This window comes from Molothrus ater, chromosome 3 (assembly GCF_012460135.2).
Source record: "Molothrus ater isolate BHLD 08-10-18 breed brown headed cowbird chromosome 3, BPBGC_Mater_1.1, whole genome shotgun sequence".
Classification (NCBI taxonomy): Eukaryota; Metazoa; Chordata; class Aves; order Passeriformes; family Icteridae; genus Molothrus; species Molothrus ater.
Window position 1 is genome coordinate 67925198 of NC_050480.2, and position 25511 is coordinate 67950708.

Here is a 25511-nt window from a genome sequence, read left to right on the forward strand (position 1 = left end):
GACTTGTGCTAGTTTTTACTTTCTTAAGGGTGAGGCATTTCTTTTATCAGTGTGTTCATTTCATGGTCAGTTATCATAACTATTATTGAAAACTGAGGTAAAAATAACAGATTTTTTTTCTTTGTTTTATGATATCCCACTTTGACTTGCTTAATCTTGTATACTCTCTTGTGCTCCTTCTCTGACTAGACAACCTTTACTCTTTACTTGGATTTTTTATGCAAAATCTACCTCAGCATGACTACTGACATTTTACATTTCCAAGGCTTCAAGCTTCTATACCAATACTGTTGCCAACTTAATTTTTTTTCAGGCATCAGAGACTTTCACATAATGACCTTCTGCTGCTATAAGAGACACTGACTTGTGAGGGAAATTCTCACAGTGTGCATCATGGAGAACTTATTATTCATTGGACAGTTGAAGAAATTACTAGCAATTCTGTATATAGCAGATGCCATTTGGAAATCCTAGAAGCTGTTCCATGCTATTTGGGCTATCCAAAAGCATAATTTTAAACTTTAGGCTGTGGCATCAGCTAAGAATGGTGATAAACAAAGATGCTTGTACAATTCTCTTGTTAATACTTTTAATAATAATCATTATAATCTGTTTTGATGAAAGCCATTGTACAGGTCAGTCAAAGTTGCACAGATGTTGATAATTCACTATGAAGTTCTTCTCAGTGTCTTTCTGTCTAAACTGCATTGTGTGGTGTTACAAGAAGGAAACATATTGTAACTGAGACACAGGTTTTTAGTAGCATTTTGCCTCAAATTAGGTACAATGGATTTTAAATTTTAGAGGAACATTAGGTTAAAGAACTATTCAAATACGATGCTGTGTTAATTTACTAATAAATTGTAGTAGTTGCAGACCCTTTTTATGTTCCAGCTGCTATCTTGTAATAGAAGATGTCAAGTACATTGGAGTCTTTCAATTACTAGGACAATATAGTAATTTTTTCCTTCTAAATTCAAACTTAAGTCAGCCAAATCTTTCACCTTGTTGGCTTCCACCTGTCTGCTGTAATGAAAATACAGTTTCTGAAGTTCCTTGTTTCCTTTTGTCTCAGGCTTAGATTGATGCTTGTCTTTGCAACACTTGTCTCAAACTTGCTGTCTTTTGATTTCCACAGCTGTGGATTTGGTTCTGCCCAATATTCATTTCTGATCACATCTTTCCAGTGCTTTTAGAATGACTTCCCTTAGCTCCACTCTTTATGTCCCTAAGAGTTACATCTCTTCAGTCCTTGTGGTCACCCTCTCTCCTGCAGTAGCATGTTTCTAGATGAGATGGTTTTTAACATAAATCTCACCAAGAGTTTGTGTTTGTGGCTCCTGCTTATCCCTTGTACCTTATGTTATCATTTTTGACCTCCTGTAGTTGTAGTGGAGCACCACTGCAAATCCAGCATAGCTAGAAGAGAGCTCTCATTCTTGATGTGGTGTGTTGGACTCCTAGAGCCAACATTTCCTTGGTCTCTCTCGTGCTGCTGAAGCACTGGCTGCTGTGGCATGCAGCCTTGGCAGCCAGAATGTAACAAAGAGCAAGTCTCACAAGGAGCTGCTGAGGGAACTGGGCTTGTTTGGCATGCAGAAAAGGAGGGTCACGGTTAGGGAAAGAAAGAAAAATAAGAAAACACTTCCTACGTAAAAAAAAAAAGCATCTAAATTATTTCATTTGCTGGAAAAGTGGAATACATTTAAGTGCTATGATATTCTTTAGATTTCTTGTCTTGACAGATATCTGTATAGTCAAAAGATAATATAATTTTAAATCAGTATTTTATTTCCCCTAAAATATTGATTTTAGGGAAAATAAAATCATCTTGAGACTTTTTCTGTAGGGTGAAATGATAGAAGACTAATTTCTCCCAAATGTGCCTTGGAACATACTCTATTTGCAATTTACCATTAGAAATTGATTCTTGGCAATGTATATACTAGTGCTGCAGATGTAAGCAATTTCCAGATAAAACAGAAATCATTCTGGTGACTACAGTGGGGGGGGGACAGGGGGGGAAGTGAGTCCATAGAAATTATGTTTTTGGGAGTACCGCTTCGCAACTCCTCCTGAACCTGGTTTAATCTGGCAGAAGGATGACTTCAGCAGCAGTGCCTGCTTTAATATGCTAATTAGTGATGAGACCTGGTTTTCCTTCAATAAGAAAACTATCAATAATTTCTTTCAAGCAATAAATAAATATGGGATTATTTTCAGATTACAGAATAATAGTTGAAACAACCAGTAGTAAACCCATTTTGGCAAACTTTTCTTTGAAAACGCCCTGTTTTCTGAGAACAACAACCTATGAACTTTAGGGCAAGTGAGGTAGGGATCCAAAGCAAAAGAAAATTATTGATAATAAAATAATGATGTGGTGATCAAGAACTGTGTTGTCCAGACAAAGAACTGGACCAAGCTTCATTCTGGCATCCTCAAATCCTGATGTTCACCTTTGATAAGAAAACAGTTATGCTTGTGCGTAATAACTTTTTTTAAGAAAGATACTGATGGCAAGCAGGATGAATAGGTGGGATGGGCAGCCCTGTGCTGAGTGTGGGACAGAGAAGGGTAGGTAGTGATGGGCAGCTGTGCTGTTAGAACAGCAGCCCATGCCACAGAGGCTGTGTATATCCTGATGTTGATGTTTGGAAGATAATGTGGTGAATCTGTGGTGTCTTTTCTTCTAGGGCCTGTTTTAGGATTACTTGTTTGCTATTTGACCTGTTTGGTGGTTTTGTTGCTGTGTTTGCTTTTCTTAACCAGCACAGAAGTAACAAGAGCTTCTCTGTTTCTCTGCAGCTTTTACGAGAGTTGAAGCACCCAAATGTGATTGCATTGCAGAAGGTTTTCCTTTCTCACAGTGACAGAAAGGTTTGGCTGCTGTTTGATTATGCTGAGCATGATTTGTGGGTAAGTACAGATTTCCCTGAGTATTTGAGATTGTGCAATAAGAATTTGTTCAAACTGTGTGTGTGATGTGCCTTCATATAGGCAGAGATGCATTAATTTCTTACTCTGTAATTAAGGGTCTAACTGATAATCCTGTTACTTTTACACTTTAAAGCCTGCCAAAGACTACATAGATTTTTTTTTTGGAGTCAGATTGGGTTTTGAAGTGAAAAGGATTCTTCTGCAAGCTTTAATTGGAGTTAAAGAAAGCATTCCTAAATTGAGATCTTCTAAAACTGTGTTTGGAAATGTATTTAATACTTTTTTTCCTGACATTTTGCACATACACACACAAGAAACAAATGAAAGTGACTGCTTTGATGAGTCCTCTCACTGAGAGTGACTGCAAGGGACTGACATTCAATGATCTATATTTTCAACAGACAATTTGTGACAGTATGAGTGGAAATAAGATAACAAGTAAGCTAATTGGGCCTACTGATGGACACTCATTACATGGAAGAGGAGTAGGGACTTAGATCTTTGTTTTTAAGTTTCTAGCAAAATATGATAGGATTTGGTTTAGTCTGTTGTAGAGGTGGACATCAATGACATTGTGACTTGAACTGGAAAATATTCAAGCTCCACATCTGTTGATAAGATGTGAGTTACTTGAACCTGGATTTGTGTTTAAATCTGAAAGATACCAAACACGAAGTGTAACCAATATGTTTATGATTCCTTTGAAATACTGGCAAGGAGGGGAAGTGGTAATATGAATTCCAGTATTACTTTTGAAGGCTTCAGTAATACAGGTGTTGCTATTACAGATGTTAGTGAGACATTGCTCAATTTCTTTCATTCTTCGCTCTTGAGCTTGTAAATGACCCAAGATTTTAATTGGACAGAAAGTAAACTTAGGCCATTCAAAAAGACACTTCTGTCTCAGAGCATGTAAAATCATGGTAATTTGTTCCCCTTCAAAAGTTTGAAAATTATTTAATTTATTTCTCTTATGGGCTAGCAGGTTTGTATTTTGCAAGTTTTGTTTATCAAAGTTCAGTGGACATTGTGAGTTTGTGTATTTCACATAACTGGTGGTAGTGATGATGAAGAGAAGTGCATCAGCTAAATTTCTGTATGACAGACTTTATTTCTGCATTAAATGAGTTTACTCATTTTATGGAACAATCATAACAAACACATTTTACTGCTGCATTTATTGCCATGTGTTTTAAACACCTTTTTTCCTAACCTTTTCCTTTTGATTTTACTTTGGGCGTGTGGTTTTTGCACTACATAGTCATTTTTCACATCATTTAACAGCTTTAGAAGAAGAATCATTGCAGTTTGATGTTCTTGCCATCCCTCCCATATGGCTGGGTATTGGATATAATCTCAGTGAAGTTAATTATTTTCTATTATTGAAGACTGAAATGTTTCTTACAATGAGGTACTTGATATGAACTGGTCTCCCACTTCCTAACTCGTTTGTTTTTATTTTTCTTCTATGGGACATGCTACACAAGTCATTTCTCCTTTCCTGTATAATTGCCCATGTTTCCTTGCTTCTTAAGCCTTTGCCAGGAATTTTTTCCTCCCTTGCATAAAGTTTGCCATGTTCAAGGCACTCTTGGTTCTGGCTTAACCTTGGTCCTCATTTCCTTTACTGTCAGCACTTCCCAAGCATCGCTCTTAATTCCCCTTTTGTCTGTTTTGCTCACTCCCAACTTTGTGTCTTTTTCCACGCTGCCTCCTACACATGGAACAGCCTCCCAATTAACGTACGTAAAGATCCTTCACTATCCTCCTTCAAAAACCTCCTGAAAATCCACTTATTTTGTAACGCATTTCAGTAATACCAACCACTTGTCATTCTGTCTGTGTTGTGTTGTGTTTTGCATTTCCTGTGCTTTACAGCTTGTGCCCTTTCAACTCTCTGGGGTAGAAATTTTAGTAGGGATTTAGCACTTTTTTTTAAAATTGCTTAGCACCATGTGCTTTGCCAGCACTACATAAAGACAAAATAAGTCTATTTATCACAGATATATCAGTTTATGAAGATTTAAGTTTTGGAATGGAAGATGTGCTGTCACTAGAGACATGTAGATTTCCAGAGACAAATGTTTTCAAATGTAGGTAGCTTAGAGTTACTTAACAAAATAAGTAAGTACGGAAACTTTTGAACTTTCTGTTCAAAGCTGTCCAGCTTTTAGTAACACCTATTGGCTTCAGTGAGAAGAATAAATGCTCATCACATTCAATCACTAGATGAATTAAAATCATTATATTTTTCAGCTTCTGTACTGGAAACATTTGGCAAGAGATGAATCAACTATATCAGATGCTATGCTATTCTGTTAATTTTCTAGTAGTGAAAAAAATGTCCTGTTCTAAAGGGTTGGTGCTAATTAAACTTATTAAAAAGTTCTTCCATGGTGAGCAAGAACTTTTTTTTTTTACTTCTCATTTAATTCCCAAGGATGAAACTGCTCAGATATGAAATTTTATATTAATAATGGTCTGTAACTTCTGCTGATACCATTACCAAGGAATGTAGAAGCTTTGCTAGTTTGAACTGCTTTAGGCAAGTATTGGTGAACACTGATTATGCTGTTCTTAACTAAAAAGATAGTAATCAGTTTTAATAACTAATCCTATCAAAGATACTTTCTCTTCTTATCTCTCAAGTTACATTATACAAAACAGCACAAAACCATGAGATTACCATGCAGACTATCTAAGACTATAGGAATTCTTTTGACAAATTGATTTATAACTAGTTTCCTTTGATTACCAGAATTCTTAGTGTAATACACAACGCTATGATTTTTCTTCGCTATTTGTCTCTGCCAAAGAAAACTGGTAAAGTTCTCAGGCTGTAGGATGTTAACTTTTTATTTTTAAAGGTCAGAATTTGTTTTCAATGCCAGAATTCCTGCTGTCTTATCAGCAAAAGAATAACTTTTTTTATTGAACTTTGATGAATATTCTTTAGCACTCTAGTCTTATACTTCTAGACAGTATACTGCTGTCCAGAACTTCCTGCATAAAGCTAGTGCATTTAAAGACATTATTCAAATTTATATCAAATGTTTTAAATGCATGATGATTACTAAAATGGGCTTCAGGAAAAGTTTGATACAAATGTCCTGGAGATGAAGTTTTTTTGTCAACCTAGTTACTTTTAGCCACTGTAGAGGTTACAATATTTAGAACTTTTCTTTTGTTCCCTTTAAAAGCAGATTTCTAATATTGAAAGTATTTGCTAAAGCACATGTTTTTAGTACCACAGATAAACACACATTTGATGACTTCAATTTCATAGTCTCTATACTTTAAGCAGGATTTTTTATTCTAACCAACATTTTTATTATAATTAAAAAAAAACTTTTTGCATTGACAGGTTATCTATATACCTTTTCCTAGTTATGGTACAGAGTTAATTCCCAGACTCATTTAGTATGTCTATATAAAGTCAAATTTTTACAATCCCCTTTTCTGGAAATATATGTTGTAATTTAAATAAGAAGCTTCTGGATGGGTTTGATCTCATTCTGAAAAAGGGTGACATTTTTATCATAGTAAAAATGTGTTAAATGTGTTTTATAGCCACAAAAACCACTTCTGGTTCTTAATAAGTAATGTACATAAATAATTAACTATGATTTGGTAATATTGAATGTGATGATACATTCAGTATCCCAGACCAGTTAAACCATGATTTGTGCATTTTTTATGTTTGGTTGAATGTTTCTCTCTTACTATTATTTTCCAGTGATCTCTAACAACTAAATCTTTGCCAACAAATGCTGCTGAGAAATGGAGTAAAATTAATCTTGGAATTATTGTTGATAATAATAAAAATATACGGGCAAGACTTGCTTTGTTTTATACGAATTAATTGTTATGTACATGTTCTGCTTTTAAAAAATGTAGGGTAGAGATTTTTAGCCCAGTCATGAGTACCTAAAAATAATCATCAAATAATGGAAAGGAGAAACTCTTCTTCCTACATGTGAATTTCATAGCACTACTTGATGCTCTCAGTCTACAAATAAATATACTTTATTTCAGCTAACAACATTTTGAATAATCTTTTAGGATAAATTGGGAGAGTGTTGCATACTGATGTGTACAATAAACCTGTACATTTGTTCAATTGCATGAACGTTGTCTAACAGCTGAGTTTTAACATATTCCTTAAATATGGTATAATCAGTTAGAATTCTTTCTTCAACAGGCTTTAGTTTAGCTCTAAATCATACACATAATTCAGATGCTAGTTGATGACAAATATCTTTATATACATAAAAATACTTTTCTCAATGTAACGTGTTTTTTAATATTTTGATTTTCTAAGCCATGTATACACTTCTGGTGTAATTCAGGTGATTTTGCCAGGTGGTTTTTCATGCAGTTTTTCCTGCAGTCTTCTCTCTTGTATACATATGTATGAGTATAGGCTGGAAGAAGAATATAAGGTTTGTGGAGACACAAGGGAATGGGCTGGCATAGGTCTTTATGTCATGATTGATTCCTTCCAAGTGAAATGGATGAGGTTTTTTGACCATCAAAGTCATGGTTGAATTTCTTGCAGAGAGCAGTGCCATTCCTTGACCATAGCTCTTTGTCATATTCTCAAAACATACACTTGCTTTTTCTGCAAGTGTATGTTTTGAGAATATGACAAAGACTTTTATGATTTTGAGGGTAGTTTATATGGACTCATTTTCTGCACCACAAAGCATGAGAAGTGGAGGAAACAACAGGTAGGAGCAGGCCTCAAAACAAAGGCAAGGTTCAAAAGCATAAGTGTGTGAAAAACTCAAGTGAGCAGAGTGGTGTATTTCACTTTTATGTGTACTGAAAGGGTAGCTGAATTCTGATGATTTTTGTTGACATTGTATAAAGTTATTTTACAATATTTAGGGCTGAAAGATACTATAAGACCTAGAAAGATGCAGGCAAAACCTAGAAAAATTATATGGGATCTGTTTGTGGGGATGTGTTATATGGGATGTGTTTGATCTGTGTCTCAAAACTTAGATATATAAAGCAAGCTGGCATAGGCAAAAGTTGATGCAATTAAGTTCCTTTCCCTGTTACTAAAAACGTTCACCTCTTGTCACTTGGAATAGGGCCTTTCATTAGGCAGTTTGGTTAATGTCATTTTAAAGAAGATACTGATGATAGCCATGCACTGGCAGCATTTAGAGGGAACAAGCATGCTTTTTTCCCCTTCTCTTTTGAAGGACAGTTTATGTTAATTGCTGTAATGTTTCCAAAATTGGAAGCTAAAGTGGTTGCTCTAGAGGTACTTCTATCCACTTCTGTTTTGATTTTATTTTACTTGTGATAAGTACATTGACAGAATTTTGTTACTTTCTAAAAAACTCTGATGTCTGAAATGAATCGTAAGTGTAGGCATATCAAACTATGCTTTAATTTTGAAACATTAGGTGTTTGCTCTCTCTTTTTGAAAATCATGGAAAAAATGCATGGTTAGTTTTTATGCCACCTTAAGATTTTGATTTGTTCTTTCATACCCTTTTTGAATTCTTTACATTTAAAGTAAATGTAGTATTTTGAGGTGGTTTTGTGTTAAAAATGAGACTGGAAGTCGTGTAAAATAAGTCCTCTTGGCCTTAGTGCAGATTTTACGTGTATCCAAGCTTCCCTGTCCTCAATATTAAAACGTAACTTTACTTTCTATCGGCACATTGACATAATTCTGTTTTGTTCTCAAAGGCTGGATTAGGGATTGGATAGAATGCAGAGTTGTTGCTGAAGCGTGGGAGCACAAGCAGTTTGCTTCAGCAGGGAGAGGCATCTGCATTGGCACGGTTGCATTTCAGTTTGAAGGAGATGCATGTAATTTTCAGCAAGCTTTGCCTTAAGCAGTAGAACTCAAGCAGTCAGGTTTCCTAGAGGCTTGTATCTATGGATTATGTCATGTATGTTGAGGTGGGAATTCACTGTAACTTCATTTAGTCAGACATGCATGAAATCCCTCTGTTAGCTGGCTTCCTAGTTTGGTGAAAAGTTTCTAGGTCCAACTTGTTTGTTTGCTTGTTTTAACCTCTGTCACACTGAACAGCAGTTCTTGGAATTGGGAATGGGATGACACAAACATAGACAGACTTGGAAGCAGACTAAAATTAGGATCTTATTGAATGCTCACTTAACTGCTAGGTAAATCCTAGGGATTTGAATTTGCTCTGTGTTGTTATGCATTATGTTTGCCTTGTTTGTGGTGGAGAATTTAGAAAATGCACATAGTTCTTCACCAGCCAGCTTTCAAAGCAATTTCAATGCACTAGGTAACATAGAAGAAGGCAGTCAAACTCCTAGATTGAATATTGTTTATTTCCAAATGTCTAGCTCTGTTTCTCCTCTTCATTTTTTATCATTTATATGGTCTTGCCTTTGCAAGAGCTAAAATCATCTTACTGAAATAATGTGGTTCATCCAGTTTTCCTTGCAATTTTATTACATTTTTTAAAGTTGAAAATTGGGAATAGCGGTAAGTAAAACCAATAGTCCCAGATATTGCAAGCAGCAAATTAAACCTTCCTTGCTTTCCTAGGCTTCTGTTGAATGTCTACTTTAATGTTGGTCAGTGAAGTATTAATTTAATTTAGAATAAAGACTTAAAATCACATCTACAAAGTTGCTGTCTTGTTTAAATTAAAACCAAAATTTGTACAAGCAATAGAAAAATTTTTACATTATATTTAATAGTGAATACCTAATTGGCTCACACCATTTTTGGAATCCAGTCAGTGGAAGCATGTTTTTAAGATTTAGGAATCAGAAATATGGATACACAGAAAGGGAAAATGGCTGCTTCTGCTGAATAGATTTCAATATTGCTTGGAGTTAGATTTACCTCTTATGACATATGTTTTTCTTTTGTTTTGAAAGATTTTAAGTATATTAGAAGAGAGCTTGCAGTGTTCTAATGAAGTAATTAAAATGAATTTATGTCTGCATAACATTGTGGATGGGTTTGTGTTCTGTAGCATGCAACATGGTATAGTGTGGATTGACAATAACTTTCCTCATTAATTTTGCCCAATGTTGCTGGGTGTTTTCCAGCCTTTTTGGCCAAGTGATCTGTCAGGATATGCAAGTTATCTTTAAGGAGGTGCACTGAAAAAAGACATGTGGGGAATACTGAAGCTTTTTGGAGCTCTGCTTACTGTCTTGTTACAAACATGTCTCTGACTTGCCTGGATTGTGGAAGTCCTCATGTTTTGTCCTTAATGGCTATTCATTAGTGGTAAGATTCAGCAAAGAACTTGAGTATACCTAAAGGTTACAAACTGCAGTGTCCAAGTGCACCGCATGCTTCCTAGAGAGAGGCACAACATGCTTCATACCTGATTAGCTTCATACAGATTTATACTCAACTCACAGGACAGTCTTAATTTTGTGCTATTCAGCAAAAAGATATATTGAATGAGAGAAGTGTAGTTTTGAAGTCTAGTAGTTAATTCAGTTTTCTGGGAAATGGGAAATGCAGGCTGTAGTTCCTGTAAATTATTCCATGCCTTTATTAGGTCTCAGGTTCTGGCTGTTATGTGCTGTAATTGAAGCAGCGTCTGTTTGCTCTTCTATTTCTTAGATGGACGCTGCCATTAAAATTGGTGTTTAGTGTTTGTTGGGTGCATTGTTCTTTCGTCATATGGCTAGTTGCTTACAAGAAATTGGATGAACTATTTTTTAGGCATTTTTTCAGCGTAGGGCTTGGTCACAAACACTGTGGACTCATTCCAATGTCATGGGGCAGATCTAGCTTTTCAGTTCCCTACACTACTTGGCCCTGCAGTATATTTTTAGCTTTTGTTCAGTTCTCTAAACTGTGATGATTGTGATCTTTTGGATATAAACGTCCATAGAGTAAGCTGGCAACAACAGGTTTTATTTGCTTTTGCAGGAAATTGGATTTTACCTAGTGGTGATATTGCTTGCTTCTAGCAAAACTATCCATTTTTATTCACTTCTGCAATTCAATAACCCTTTCAAGAAAGGACCTTGTTTCCTTAACCTTTCTAACTGGGAGCCACATGGGAGGGGCAGGGACAGAAATCCAATGGCATCAACCTGGTGCTGTCTCACTCCCCACTTCCAGAGGTACCAGAGCAGCTGAGGCAGAGCCAGAGGCAGATGTGTTGTTCCTCTGCAACACATCTGGGGTTAATTGTGTCCTCTTCTGTCTCATGAGACTCCTTCATTTTCTCTGTGCCTAAGGACTAATGTTTTGTGTGGGTAGTAGATGATTTTTAGACGGGTGTAGCAATCCCTTCTAGTGATTATGTGCACCTTGAAATAGGGCAGGACTGGATTTATAGGCCTCTGAGTATGACCTTTGCCTGTTGGTTCCTCTGTATTTTTCCTTTTTCATTTTCTGCATTAATAAATATACTAATTTGTGAGTTTATGGTATCATTCCTGCTTTATAAATCATATTGTAATTACACATGAAGGTTGCTATCTGGTGAGCATTGTGTAGTACTAGGGACTCCTAGTTGAGGTTAAGAGACTGAATCTTCTTGTGACATCACAAGAAAAAATTTTCTAAGGAAATAAGAAAGCGTTAAAGCATTTCAATATAGTTTCCAGAGTGATTGCACAACTAAGGATCAGGTACTAAGAGCTTGTCTTGTTTATTGATCCTCATGAATATATTAAAAACTGACAATCCTGTAAATTTCTACTGCTTTTTACTACACAGCCATGAATACTTTACATTTACTGGTGGAAGGCTCTGTGGGAACATTGTTGGTAGGGAGTAAGCAGGCTATTTGGATTAATTTGGTGTTTTCTGCCTTTCTTACTTCTCTTTAAACACTACTGTTTACACTTTTGCTAAGTACAGTTTGACAGTGGCTAAAATACTGGTGACAGCCAGAGGTAGCATTTACCCTGAGTAAACATTAACTCATTACCATTGTCATTGGGAGCAGTAGTGACAAACTGGGTGGGGAGTGGGGATGGTGGAGGAGAGAGCAGTGGTCTAATTAAAACACAGCCTTTGGTTACCTCTTTAACTTGGGAAGGGAGAACATCTTCAGCTAGACAAATCCTATTTTAAAAATTGAGTAATTAATAGTCCTACTCTTGCATTTTGTATTGTTTTCAGTAAAAATGCAAACTGCCTTTATCATTTCCACCTTTCAAAAGACACATAATTGAAAACTATTTTGTTATTTGAGGTGCTTCATTGAATTGCCTTCAAAAAGGAGATTCCCCCCTCCCCCATCTGAATGAACATATTTAGTCATTTGCTGAATGACCATATATTAAGATTGGATTTGTGCCCTGCATAGCCCCATCTTTCTGAGGATTGAAAAGGTAGAATGGCCTGACTCTAGTTTATTTCTGGTACTGTGTAGCAAAACCAGACCTAACCCATCATCTCCACATTGATCTTAGAATTAATTAGTTTATGACTGTTTAATGATCTCTAAGCAATCTTTCAGTTTTTATTTTTTTTTAATTCCTTCAACTAATACTTGGGTTCTTTACTGCATTCTCTGTTTTCAAGTGGTGTTTGTCCTCTAGTGGGCAGACTGACTTCTGTAATCAAAGAGCCACCAGCTTGTTATCATCAGTGAAGTATGCAGCCATAAATTGGGAGCAAGAAGATAACCATTTTTAGATGTTTGAACATGATCTCACTCAAATGCTGCGGTGTGGGGTTTTAGGAGTTATACTTTCCCCCTTCAAATATTTATTAAGATATTTATTTAATCTGTCTACTGGGATCCTGATTTTGGGAGGAATAGTAGTTGCAACTATGCTAGCCTGGGTGTTTTTGAGAGGAGGAGGAGGGAAAGTCTCTATGAAAGCGAAGAGTATGGTCCTCCTACTGGTAGATACTCCTGGTTTGAAAGGTTCTGGTCTAGCTGCCAAGGGTAAGAGGATGCCATATAGGGAGAAGGGAGGAAGGACAATGTCTAAGACCCTTTACTGGAGGTAAGTAGCCAGTATTTAGATATTCACAAAAACTTAAAGGCTGTTCTTTGAAGCAATTCAGAGAATAAAGACAATTTTAAGCGAATTGTGAGTTCATCACTATTACTTTAATTCCAAAGTTCAACTTTGTATCTCATTCCATTATTTAGTGTTAGTAGTTAAAATATCCCAAAACACCCAACCTTCTCACCTATCTATCACCTAACTTTCTTCGTGTTCTACTTGTTTTATTTCTAGCATATTATCAAGTTTCACCGTGCCTCAAAAGCAAATAAAAAGCCCATGCAGTTGCCAAGATCTATGGTTAAATCCCTCCTCTACCAGATCCTCGATGGAATCCATTACCTCCATGCAAACTGGGTGCTTCACAGAGACCTGGTAAGTGTGGCATGTGATACCTGCCCCAGAGCGTTCCACGTGTGTGTTCTTGGGGAGGACAAGAAAAGCCCCTGTTCGTAATCTGGCGTATCGATCCCTACAGCTCTTCCTGTTATTGTTGCAGGAGCCCAGTTGTGACTTTAAACATGAAAACAAACTATGCTTTCACATTGTTTTTATCTGAGTCATCTGAGCTCGGACAATGATGCCAGATCCGGTAAAGGGATTGCAGATATCAATATCCAAAAACAGTACGTGAGACAGCTGATACATGTTGGGTGAACATTCTTACAGCTTTTCACATGACTTTGAAAAGGCATCTAAATAGAGTGATTGATACCCTTTTACATTGTTTGGCTTACGTGCAACTTAGCATAAAAGCTAGTGAAAGAGTAGTTTTTTCATGGAGTATTTCTTTTCCATGTGGTATTTTTTCTGACCGTGGGAAGAGAACTATAAAAGAGTTATCATCTTGAAATTTCTCATGACCTGGAGTAGCTCTTGAAGTTGATTACAGATTACAAGGGCAGCCAGTTGCCTTGTTTTAGTTCCCTTTTAAAGTTTTCCATCGCTCCTCATAATTACTTGAAGTGCTACTGTGGTTTATGAAAAGAATACTAATACAGGTGTTCTTCCTCTTGCATTCTAACTAGAACGTTTGGCGTGAAGCAATGCGATGGTTAATATGCCAAACAATACTCTTAGGTATGGTAATCTGTGTATAAAGTCACTGCTTTTATTTTGGTTATTTTTGGTTTTTCATAATTGCCCCAGCATGTCAAAATAGGGCTGTCTGTCCAGAAACTTAATCACCAATTGTTCTTGAGTTTTTAATAGTAAGTAGGGACCTTGATTAATCTTTGGTTGTGGACCAAATTTGTTTTTTTTTAATAATAAGTAAAAAGTAAGGCAGGCCTGAAATACAAGTCACAAACATTTTCTGAACTGAATTATATTTAAATTTTTTGTAATACCTAACAACAGTGGCCAGAGTGGGTTTCAGTTTTCATTATGGAACTTTTTTTTTTTACTCTGTTCCTTGGTTGTTTATCATTGTTTTTTCTGTGAAATTCCAGATGTTAGTATATTTGGGGAGGGATAGGGGGTGTGGTTTGCCTTTGGAATAGTAGCCAGGACCAAAAAACAGGAAGCATGTACAACTATGATTTTCATGTTACAATTACTACTTTCCTAAAGAGTCAGGTGCTGCTTTGGCAGAATGCTCAGCTGTGATTAGCTCCAGCTTGAGAAGTAACACCTGGAAAGTCTATATCCAGCTCTAAGGGAGACACACCTCTTCATGGAACTGTTAAGTACATAGACACTTAAATGCCATCCATACACTCGTTATTTTGATAGGAAATACGAGATGGTATCTAAGATAATAACAACAAATAGCCTTGAGAACTTTCTTGCTGGTGTTGTTGTTTTCAGCCTGCAGCACCAGGTGTTTTGCGTGACTGGTGCTGCTGCTTTGCAGTTCTTACCTGTTGCTGATGACTTGCAGCAAAGCTGTTGTCTAATGTCTTTGTCTTTTCTTTTGGAATGTTGGGAGATGATGGTTTCTATTGTGAAAAAGACTGTATTATTTGGTTCTGAAATGATAGTGCTTGAATGATGTTAGCATTATTGAGAAGGGAGAAGAATAGTAATTTGTGAAGTCTTAGTGTGTTCTTGGTCTGCAGATAAATGTAAACTGATAGGTTCTAGGATGCCTCAGTAAGACAACGGAAACCATTTCAAAAATTGCTTTGACACGCTAATGATTTAAAAATATAATCAGAATCCTTTGCCTTTTAATTTTTTTTTCTGGATTTCTGAAGAATTCAGGTATGTCAAATAGTTATATCTTGACCATGGTAAGAAAAAGAATGTTATTCTGGATGTGTCTTTGTGTCTGCACTTGAAATTAGAGGTTAATATAACTAGCAACCAGTTTAAATCCTGGATTAACCAGGATTTTTTTCATTTATCTGTAATTTTTATTTGTATGCTTGTGCTTGTAATTTTTTGCTACTAAGAATGATACTCAGATACAGTTTCACTGGCATCAGTTTCTTGCATAATACATAAATACCAGCTCCTCAGTGTCTTCTTAAGATGTGGAACAGTTTTTCTGGTGGTTTTGTCTTAACTGTTTGAATTTACAGCTGCTGGAAAAATATTTTTCTATTTTTTGTAAACCAAATTTTGCATCAAAACACCTTGTACTTTCTTGGTTTAATATAACTCTGTTCTTACTATTTTTAACCTGTATTTGGATGAAGACCAAAAATGGTGACATCCATAAAAGTCATGTTATGTTTATTTCATTGCCCAATAAAATTAGATTCTCCGAGAATATTTATCATAATATTAGTCAAATTCTCCTGAGCCATGGAGATGACCTCTGTAATTGATTTAACAAATGTTGTTGTGAAAAACCAGAAACCTGGGAGGTTAAGTATTTGCTTAGAGGTACTTGAAGAATATTGTTTAAATCTTAATTTACTACTGCCTTAAATCAAAGAGGTTTTTATAGAAGCTGGAATACCAAATTCATTGCTTAAAAACCTTAGAATTACTAAGATATTTTTAGTTAAATAATTTTTAAGATCAGCTGTAGTCAGCAAGTGCATGACAAGGTGATAGAAAGTGGTGAGCAATGTGAACTTGCCATGTCCTTTCCTTGGGCTGAGCTCATGGATGGCTGTTACCACAAGGACACAGTCTTCTTCCCCTCTTCAGTGCCTGGCAGGGGACACTCAGCTGGCTCCTGGTGAGCTCATTCAGGGAATTAAACCCACACCAAGTGTCACAGAAAGCTTTTCACCTGCAGAGCTTGTTTTCTGCAGGGTTAGGTCCCAGAGGGACCTCACTGGGGGCTTAGCTGGGTGTGCAGGAGCTGGTGCAGAGGCAGCGTGAGGCAGGAGGTAGTGGCAGAAAGCTCAACAGAGGCCATTCAGCATCACCTGTCATTAGATCTGGTTATTTTATTGTTAAAATGCACTATTTTGATTCTTAGGAGGGAATGCAAGTGTTCTTATAAGATTAAATTGGTGAAACTTTGTAATGCAAGACTTACAGCAGTTTAAGACAGGCCAATGCAAGTTCAGTTTAAGGAAAGTGCTCAAATTGAGGCAAACATCAAATAGACTTGTACTCATGCTTCAAGAAATTGGAAACTAATTTAGTGTTGTGTATCTTTCAATTGTTTGTAGTATTTGGGTTATTTTGAGTCTGGCTTTTGTATCCTGAGAGTATCTGTAAGGTGCTAAATTACTTTCTAGGTATTTTTTTTAAGCTAAGCTCTTAATTTCTCTCAGTTAAAAACCATTCAGCCTTTATGGCAAGATTCAAACAAGTATAGACTATGAGACAGAAACACTGGGTTACTGATTTCTTTCAATAGCCTTGTGTTGGTTTATACACCTTGGAGTTGACTTAAGTCTGTGAAAATCCATACATTGGTTTTCCTGTGAGCCCCTTTTGAGTGGGATTTTGCTGTTGAATTGCATGTCATTGGGCAATGATAATTTTACCTTTTCAGCATAGCAACGCTCCTGAAAGCTGTGTACGAGAGGAGGGAGGATTTGCTGGCTTTGCTAGCTGCTGGAGTGTTTCATTATGAACAAGAGGTTAATAGAGATAGATATTGGAGAAAAAAACCTTTGAGTACTACACTTTTGGCTTTTTAAAATACTCTATATACACTGTGGGCTATCTGCTTAAACGGGGTCTAACCAGTGCTCCATACCTTGAGGTAAGAGCAAGCACTTAAGTACACTATTTCAGGTGTTCTGAGGTCTTTGTCCCCTCCTCTCCTAGAAGGGAAATATTTAGATTATGCAGGATTTTCAGCAAAGGACTTAGCTTGCCAAGATGTCAAAAAATTGAGATCTTCCATATAGTGTTTGCAATGTCTGTTCATGTTAGCAACCGAAAGGATTTGAGCACTTGTTGTTCTAACAATCCTTCTGTGGATTAGTTGCTTAAGGTCAAAAGCAGGTAGAGAACATATCCTCTATGACCTGATAAAAGCAATTTCTATATGTAACAGCATGTACTTTCCTGAAGGGAGGTGTTATCTATGGGATGTTTGAAGTGCACAGAATCCATATGGAGAAATTAAAGATTCCACTTATGTGCCTTGGGCATTTCTTTAGAATACTGCTTAATATTAAAACGACTGATTGAAAAATGAGTGCTGGAAATCAAACTCACCACAGAAATGCAGATTTCTTCTTCCCCTCCCCAGGGAGTTTAATGGTTCAGAATCCTAAGGATTCTGAAATAGAAAACTTGCTTGTGATGGTCATATAAAGTAACTTTGTAAAATGAGCAAAGTTGCTTAAGTGTTTTTATTATATAAACATTAATCTGGAAATATCTGTGTCCATGTAGGGTTTTCTCAGTGTACCATGTTCTCTCCAAATTAACTTTTCACTCTAATTTCACTAATTCACTAAGGAGAGGGAGGAGGAATCCAGTTGTGGTAAAGACTTTGGTACTGGTTCCCTATATTCAGTTTTTTTATTACCATCTCCTTGTCTCTTAAAGAAGGATAAAATAATATTTGTATTCTGTAGTTTGTTTCACTATGTCATCTGTATTGGGAGAAGCTATTTTCATTATGTGCTTAAGCTAAGCAGTTTCTGTTTCTTTGTGGAGTGGATTAGGGAGGATCTCTGTGCTTCTCCCGCCTTCAGAATTTATGGAGAGCTAATCTGGGCATTTTTGGTGAAAGGACATAGCAGACAACTGAGGCTGAGATAATTTTGACTCCGCATGTCTGTCTGTATAGTAAATATCTATACGCAGCCTTTAGGGTGGTCAGATATGCGACCTCTTCAATTCTGTCATCTTAACAAGTACCCTGGATACCCAGCTGGTGTAGGAACAGGAAGCCAAGGGTATTTTTCCAAGGGTGAATTTTGAGCAGAGCCAAGAGATGCTGGTGTGGTGTGGCAGGCTGTCTTCTCCAGTGGTCCTGCTCCACATCTCTTGTGGAACTGTGCAGAGTGGACAGTGCGGTATTGCTGTCTCTCTGGGTTTTCTGGAAACTGCAGCCATCTGGAGCCTGGGTTTTCTCTGTCAGAAGTAAAGCACAAACGGAAAGCCCAAACTGAAGTGGTCAAACAAATAATTTTCTGTGGGAATCTGCAACTTCTGTCTCCATACAAGCACAGACTATTCAGAAATGCTTGAGCTAAATGGGTTTTCATCATCTAACTCTGATAATTTATGGGGTTTTAAAAAAAATTTTTTGTTTATTCAAAATAAGTATTTTAAATGACCCATCACAATGTTTCTATAGAATAGCAACATTTTAGTACATTTTCAGTAATTCAATTATATTAAGTTCAATAAAGCTCTAACACTTTTCAGGTTTTTAGTTGATTGACTTTTAGTTTAGGAAAAAACCCATGTCATTTTCTCATAGTAATCCTTTTCTAGCCAGTATGTACATATGGAGTCTCTTACCATGGACCTATACCTGGACTCTGCTCTAAAACTTTGCTCCCACATTACACAACTCACTTAACCTGTCTTTGCCTCTGTTTCCCAATCTGTTACCTATTTATGGGTCTATTTCGTAGCTCACTGCTTAATGTGTTATGAAATTGGTTTAGTATGGTATGGCTTATATAGGTGACTTTTTTTGCTGTTTGATGCTCTTCTTCTAAAAATAAAAATAATTGCATGTTGTTTGAAGGCACCATAAGACTTAAAACTATGTTATATAGATATTCACTTTTTGCTTCTGCTTTTATGCTTTCATTTCAAAGCCTTTGATAAATGCTTTTTATTACTAGTTTATATCCCTTAAATACTTCCCCCACTTCCTCCCTGTGCCCTCCCAAGATTTTCCAGTAAATGATTAGAAAAGTTATGCAAAAGCAGCACTGAAGTGGCTTTTAAATTTCTCACTTGCATTTTGCTATGCAAGCAAACTGTGGGTTTGAAAAATAAAATGTAAATAGATGAGTGTGGGAAACTCCCCTTTAACTAGCAATTCTAAAATGGGATTTTTATGTGCTGATATTAAAAGTAAATTTAGGTGCAGGTTCATGCATCCCTCTCTTGACAGGCAGCTGCTGTGTAGGAATGTAGAACTGTTGGGTCCTGACTTCTGCCAGTAACTTTGTACTGGCTTGAAAAGCTTCTTGGCCCTGTTGCACCCATTTGAGCATGCACGTGACTCCTATAAATAAATATCGAGTCAACCTGTCTACCAGTTTCTTTCAACTTTTAAAACCCACTGTAATTGTAATCCCACCATTCTGTGTCATCGTGTGTGTGCGTGCAGGGGAAGGGTGCAGGAATATGTCTGGACGTGCACTCCTGACTCGTATTCTTCCCGAGCTGTGTATGGGTTCAGGACTCCTAATCATTTATTTTTCCATCTGCATTATCTCTTTGAGATGGAGGACACTTTCCACAGTGTCAGAGAACCATATGAATGATCATACTCAGCTTGCAGATTTCCCAAAAGAAAGAAAATGCAGGCTAAACCCACATATTTCAAGAAATAAGATTCCACTGATGACTTTAGAAAGTGACTTGAATTTACTAACTGAAAGGTCAACACATTTTTCTTCTTTTGTAGATGGTTAGAGAGAAGATAAATTCTTTTATTTATTAGTGAGGAAGGGCAGTATGTAGGTGCCTATACATGTATCTCTACATGCTTCTAGATCGGTAAATCAACCAGAAATTTTACGTGCTGATTAACAAACTGAGTTTTATCAGCATATACTTTTATCTTTTTTTTTAATCTTAAGCGTATATTGAGGGCACCTCTTAAAAATGGTGCATTTCTCATTACTTGGAACTTTGCGTGCATAGCAAAATGCAAGTGAGAAATGTCCTTCAGTTGTAAAAACTAATCTTTACATGATTTAAAAAATATGTGAAGATGTGGAGATCGTTACCTGTGTTGTGTACATGGAAACAGCAATTTTTCCATGGCTGACTAATGCATACCTTTTGGTTTGTGGCAAGAGTATTAAGATGTTTGTAGATTAATTTTTACTAATAAAAATAATTATGGTTGAAGAGAAATGCTTTACCTCAGGTTCTGAAACAAGCTTATGCTCATAAAACTCTGACTGGATATAAATTCAGATGAGTCAGAAGAAACAAAGGGACTGATTTAATGTTCTTTTTGCTGCGTTTTGCTGTTAAAGTCAGCAGATGACATATGGCCTGTGAACTTATCTCTTTTCCTGAGATGGAAAAAGGGTGACAAGGAAGTGAAAGTATTAAAATAATTTTAGAATTTATTTGGTTTTCTTTTCCTGATACAGAACAAACAGATTGCAAACATCATCTTTTCTAATAGTCCTAGTTTAGCTTACCATCTGCCATAAGGCGGTTTCTAGTAAATACGTGATATATTTTAGCTTACTGTTGCAGCAGACTGTTTAGAGTGAGCAAACTGAGTTTTGCCTTCTAAATAAAAATGCAAATGTTAGAAGCTGCTTTTAGAAGTTTTTCTTTTATAAAAGTATTACTACTTTTTTTTTTCTCTGTTGGAGAAAGTACCCTTGGGATAATGGGATTGGCTGCAAGTGCATTTATAGAATTATTTCTGTTTGGACTCATCTCTTATGAATAAGGCTACAGAGGTTGGCATCATGTTGTTTTATGGTAATAGAAATTAGTGACGCTTAAGAAAAGTATGTTACAATCAGTGAATACAACTTATGTAACAACTTATAATCAAGAAAAAAAAGAAAAAAGGCATTTTGTTCTCCATGTTGCTTGCCATCTTGTGCTTTCTCATGTGCATTACTCTTCATTTGCAAATATGCTGTAGTTATTGCTACTCTACTAAGCAGTTGCAGTAACATTGCAGATTGTCTTGCATTTAAATTAAGCATCTTTGATTAGTGATCCAGGAAGCTGCAGTGACTAGCAAAGGATTGTTAGTTTATTTCTTATATTACTGCGTGTGAACTTTGTCAAAGAAGCTGGCTCTGCTGCAGAAAATGACTGATCAGCTGGTGTTTCCCAGATGGCTTCTCTCAGGACCTCTGTCTTCTCCAACCTCCATGCTGCCTGGAAATGCTTCAGAAACCACTGGCCTTATGGTAGCTCTTAAGGCCAAATACCGCAGTTATGTCACTTAAAACAAAGGAAATTCTTTGCATAATCTATCAAGTGACCCTACTGTGTGACGTGGTCCTCTCAGAAACTGGGCATTAGGCCTTCAGATTCATCTTTAGGGCAGATTCTGAATTTCACATAAAACCATCTCAGAATTAAAATTTCAAGACATTTTATTTAATACAGGAACAGTTCTTTCAAGATATCTGGACCACTGGTAAATTACTTATATTATTCTGTCACTTCTTTTAACAGTGAAGCAGCAAAGCTTTCAAGACAAGGCTTCTCATAGTTCAAGTAGTCAAACACACACAATTTTCTGAATACCAAACCTCAGTACTAACAGAATTTTTTAAACTGCTGATCTCCGTTGCTTTTCTTCCCTCTGGAAGCTAAAGCCCATGTGAATATGACAGTTGTTTTGACAGACCCCATTACACTTTGTTCAGCACCTCAGTAGTGTTAGAGCACAGTTCACCTTCTGGTTTCCTCTGAGTGCTTGTAGAAGCACTTCCAAGCAGTTCAGTAACCTTTCTGTGCTACTATGTAAAGTAGTTGAAAACTGTGTGGAAATTATTTTATTCTATATAAGTTAGCTGGTGGCATTTGAAAAATGTTCTTTATAATGGACTTAATTGTATTTTCCTGCAACCCCTACCTCCCACCCCTAAGCTAGCCCTCCATCTGTGACATTTGGGCTCCTACTGCTGTAATAATCTTTGAACATAAGTTGAGGTTATTTTTCTATTAGTTTATTTCTACTTGACCAATTCTGGTGCCTTGGGGATAGTGTTTGTGGGGTTTTTTTGGTTGAAGCATTTTACCTAATCAAAAAAAAAATAGTCATAAAAATGAAGTCAGATTGTACTAGGATTTTATACCTGCTTGTTTTGCTGGTTTAAATATTGAGCCCAAATCTCAAAATTTAGCATGGTAATGTTCTGTGTAGCTGGTGTTCTCAAACATAACGAATGAAAAATAAAATTCCATAGCCAATATTTTGCATTCCTGAAAATCCTCTTGGAATGGGGGATTTCATCTACTCAAGCCATTTTGTCTTATACTGTAGTTGTTGCCAAAGAGAAGATTTTTCAGAAGTGTCTTCTGTTCTGCATTCTTCTCTAATCCATGAAGTGCACTTGAACATTTTTACTTTGATTTGCCTTTCAAGTAGTTACTTTTGATGTAACAGTTGTGGATGATGACTGTTAGAATTATTAAATAAATGCAAACTCCAGTAGGACACATTTTAATGAACTGACGCTGATTTTTAATGCTATAAAAATGGTTTTTTTTGGCTGTTTAACTGTGAGTTAATGATTAGCTATTTGCCAGCTCAGATGAAATACAATTTCTTAATTAAGATGTTTAAAAGTTCGGTTTGTTTCTTGACATTGAGCGTGAATCCTAGTCTCAGCCCTAAAACTGTTTATCAAGTAAATATTAATTTGAATTCTTGATAGCTAAACCAAATAGAATTGCAGACCCATTTAGGTTTTGGGTAAGGCGTGTGCTTGAAATTCTGGTTATAGCTGGATAATATAATACATTTTCAGTAGCTTCTTAGTAATTTGCTGTCAGCAAATATATTTGCTGGCTGGCTGCTGCTCTTTTCTAGGATGCAGGATTTACTTGAAGTTTCTCTGTGCACATCTCCTTGCTCTGGTGGGGAGCTCTTCTTTGGTGCCACTTTCCATAGTGCATTGGGAAGAGCTTGCAGTAACAGTAAACCTTCTAGGGGACCTAAAAGTAATCTTTTCTATCTACCAGAAGAGTGCCTGAGTACATATTGCAAGTGGTTTCATATGTTTGAAAAAATATGAGGTCAAGCTGTTTTCTTGTTTATCTCATTTCAAGATCTTTTTTTCCTTCTGCAATGTGAAGTTTTGATTCTTATTTTTCCCCTCTCTATAGGGATATGCTTTCCTATTCCTTTACACTCCTTTTTATATTCCTTTATAACTTGTAGCTTACTGAAGCGCTGTTCCCCACAGTCCCACAGTTCTGCTCACTTCAGGACATTTATTTTTGTTTCATTGGAAAAATACTAGATGCTAATCTCACTTCTTCACTCTCATGGGTGGTATACATGGGGACACTCAAGAAAGTCTGCAGAAAGTCTTGAACTAGATTAGCTAAACTGCATTAAACTTGTGCTCTAAACTGCATTAAACTTGTCCTGTGGCTCTTCTGAGGGGTGTGAAAAGTACCTGTTTGGCTGTTCTGAAAGGAGTCTGTGCCCAGTCCAGCTGTACCCGCGCATGGCAGCGGTGTCCCTGCCCATCCCTCTGTGGCACTGGGGGCAATGCTGGGTGCTCAGTGATGTGAGGGTGCTTCTCCACTGTGTCTGACCCAACCTATGGTCCCAGTGCTGCCTTTGAGGTACTAAAAGTGGACTGGAGTGCTGCAGCAGAGGAGCTCATCCACTCCAGCCATCTGCTGCCTGGGTGATTATTTCCAGCAAGACAGCATGGGCTGTTAGAGGCAGCAACATTTTAAACTATACAGCCGTTTTTCTTGGTGCACTTGATGTGGAACCCTTTTTTAGTCTTTTTGTAGTTTTAATGTTGTTGAAAACCTTAAACTAATGCAGAGGGTATGATTACATGAACAAGTTACAGCAAGGTAGTCTAGGGTGTGGATTTACTCTGCATTAGGTACTCTGTAGTGTCTGCTCACCTGCATGTTTTTATTCTGCAGAAAGCTCATAGTTCTTTGGTATTTCACTCCTTAATAGGGTGAGATAGAATTATCCTATTTACTATCATTAAAACTGGACAGCTATTTCATGAATTTCCAAGTGCTTTACATTGTTTCTGAGAGTGATTTTATTAAAATGCAAGAGACTAAAATGTCAGTGTAGTAATAATGACAATATGGGATTGGGTTTTTCTGACTGGTACCCATATGCTGAGCTTGTAGAACAATGCAGCCTTTTGTGTACAGTTCTTCTACAGTGTATGTCTAGTTTAGGCTTCAGTGTGCAAGAAGCACTTCAGTCTTAGAAAAAATTGTTCAGAATTGAAGGTATGAGTGTCTCTTTTCATCTTATTAATGTTAGATTTCAAGTTGTTAAATGTATTGATAGCTTTGGGATTTTTAATAGTAGGAACGTTGCGGCCATTAAATCTTTATCAAAATTATTATTGCCTCCAATAAAGCTTCCCTAAACTTTAATCATGGTCCTAAGTTTGTGACTATTCTCAGAATTGATGTTGCAATTTATAGAGAAGAATTTCAGTTGATGAACATAGACAATATGAAACATGGGACAGAGTAACAGGAAGTATGAAGTGCTCTGATGATGAGTTCTGAAAGCCAGGGATTTTCTCAAAGGCATTTTGTTACACAGTAAACTTTTCAAAAGTCATAATCTGGCTTTGAGTAACAGGACTTGAGTGTCTAGCCTGCTTATGCAGTTTGAAAAAAGAAAATAATTTCCACTGGGAGCTTGTTTGCATTTTAAGCACTTGATTTTTGTGAGAATATCTGAAGACTTATTTGCAACATCAACAGTGAGGTAAATCTTAAGACTTGAGACTGAAAACATAGATATTTTATCTAGTAAGGTGAGGCAGATTTGCTGTAGCAAGTACAGTTGTGTCTTACTTTTAAAGTGTGCTATGTGTTTGGAGTTGTTTTATTTAAAAAAAATTAAAATTAAAAAAATTAGGGCAGCTTGACCTGCCACTCTTTAACATGCTCGTGTTTTTGACATGAATCACAATGTTTCTCAGGAATCTCACAGCCATTGCATGTTTATGCAGGTTGTTTTTCATTTTTTAAAAGAGCATAATTATTGAATGGAAAAATATTATAATTAGTTCTGAACTACTTCAGATTTTTTTTTTGGCGCGTAGAACCTTCTTCACAACTATTCTTCTGGGTTTTTTTTCTTGACACAAATCTTTCATTTGCTTCCAACTTCCTTCTCCTCTGCCCACGTTCCATATCTGTTGATCTGCCTTTTGCCACTTCTTTAACATTACTCATATAACCTTGACTCAGCTTTGACTTTCCTGAAATACTCCTCTATCTCATCTTCACAATCTTAATTATCGCTCCTCCCTTTGGCCTCTGTAACTTTGAGTCCTGTGGCTGGTACAGGTAGAATGCTGTGTTTCATAACTTGACCCCCATGCAGGAAAAGCTCACACATT

General features: G+C 36.5%; 1 protein-coding gene across 1 annotated transcript in view; it reads left to right on the plus strand.

Annotated features, from left to right (window-relative positions):
• CDK19 (cyclin dependent kinase 19) overlaps positions 1-25511 on the plus strand; it is a 122777-nt gene that overhangs the window by 43658 nt on the left and 53608 nt on the right. The window contains exons 3-4 of the mRNA XM_036380184.2: positions 2809-2919; positions 13120-13260. Of these exons, the coding sequence (XP_036236077.1) occupies positions 2809-2919; positions 13120-13260 (252 nt within the window). The remainder of the gene's footprint in view (positions 1-2808; positions 2920-13119; positions 13261-25511) is intronic.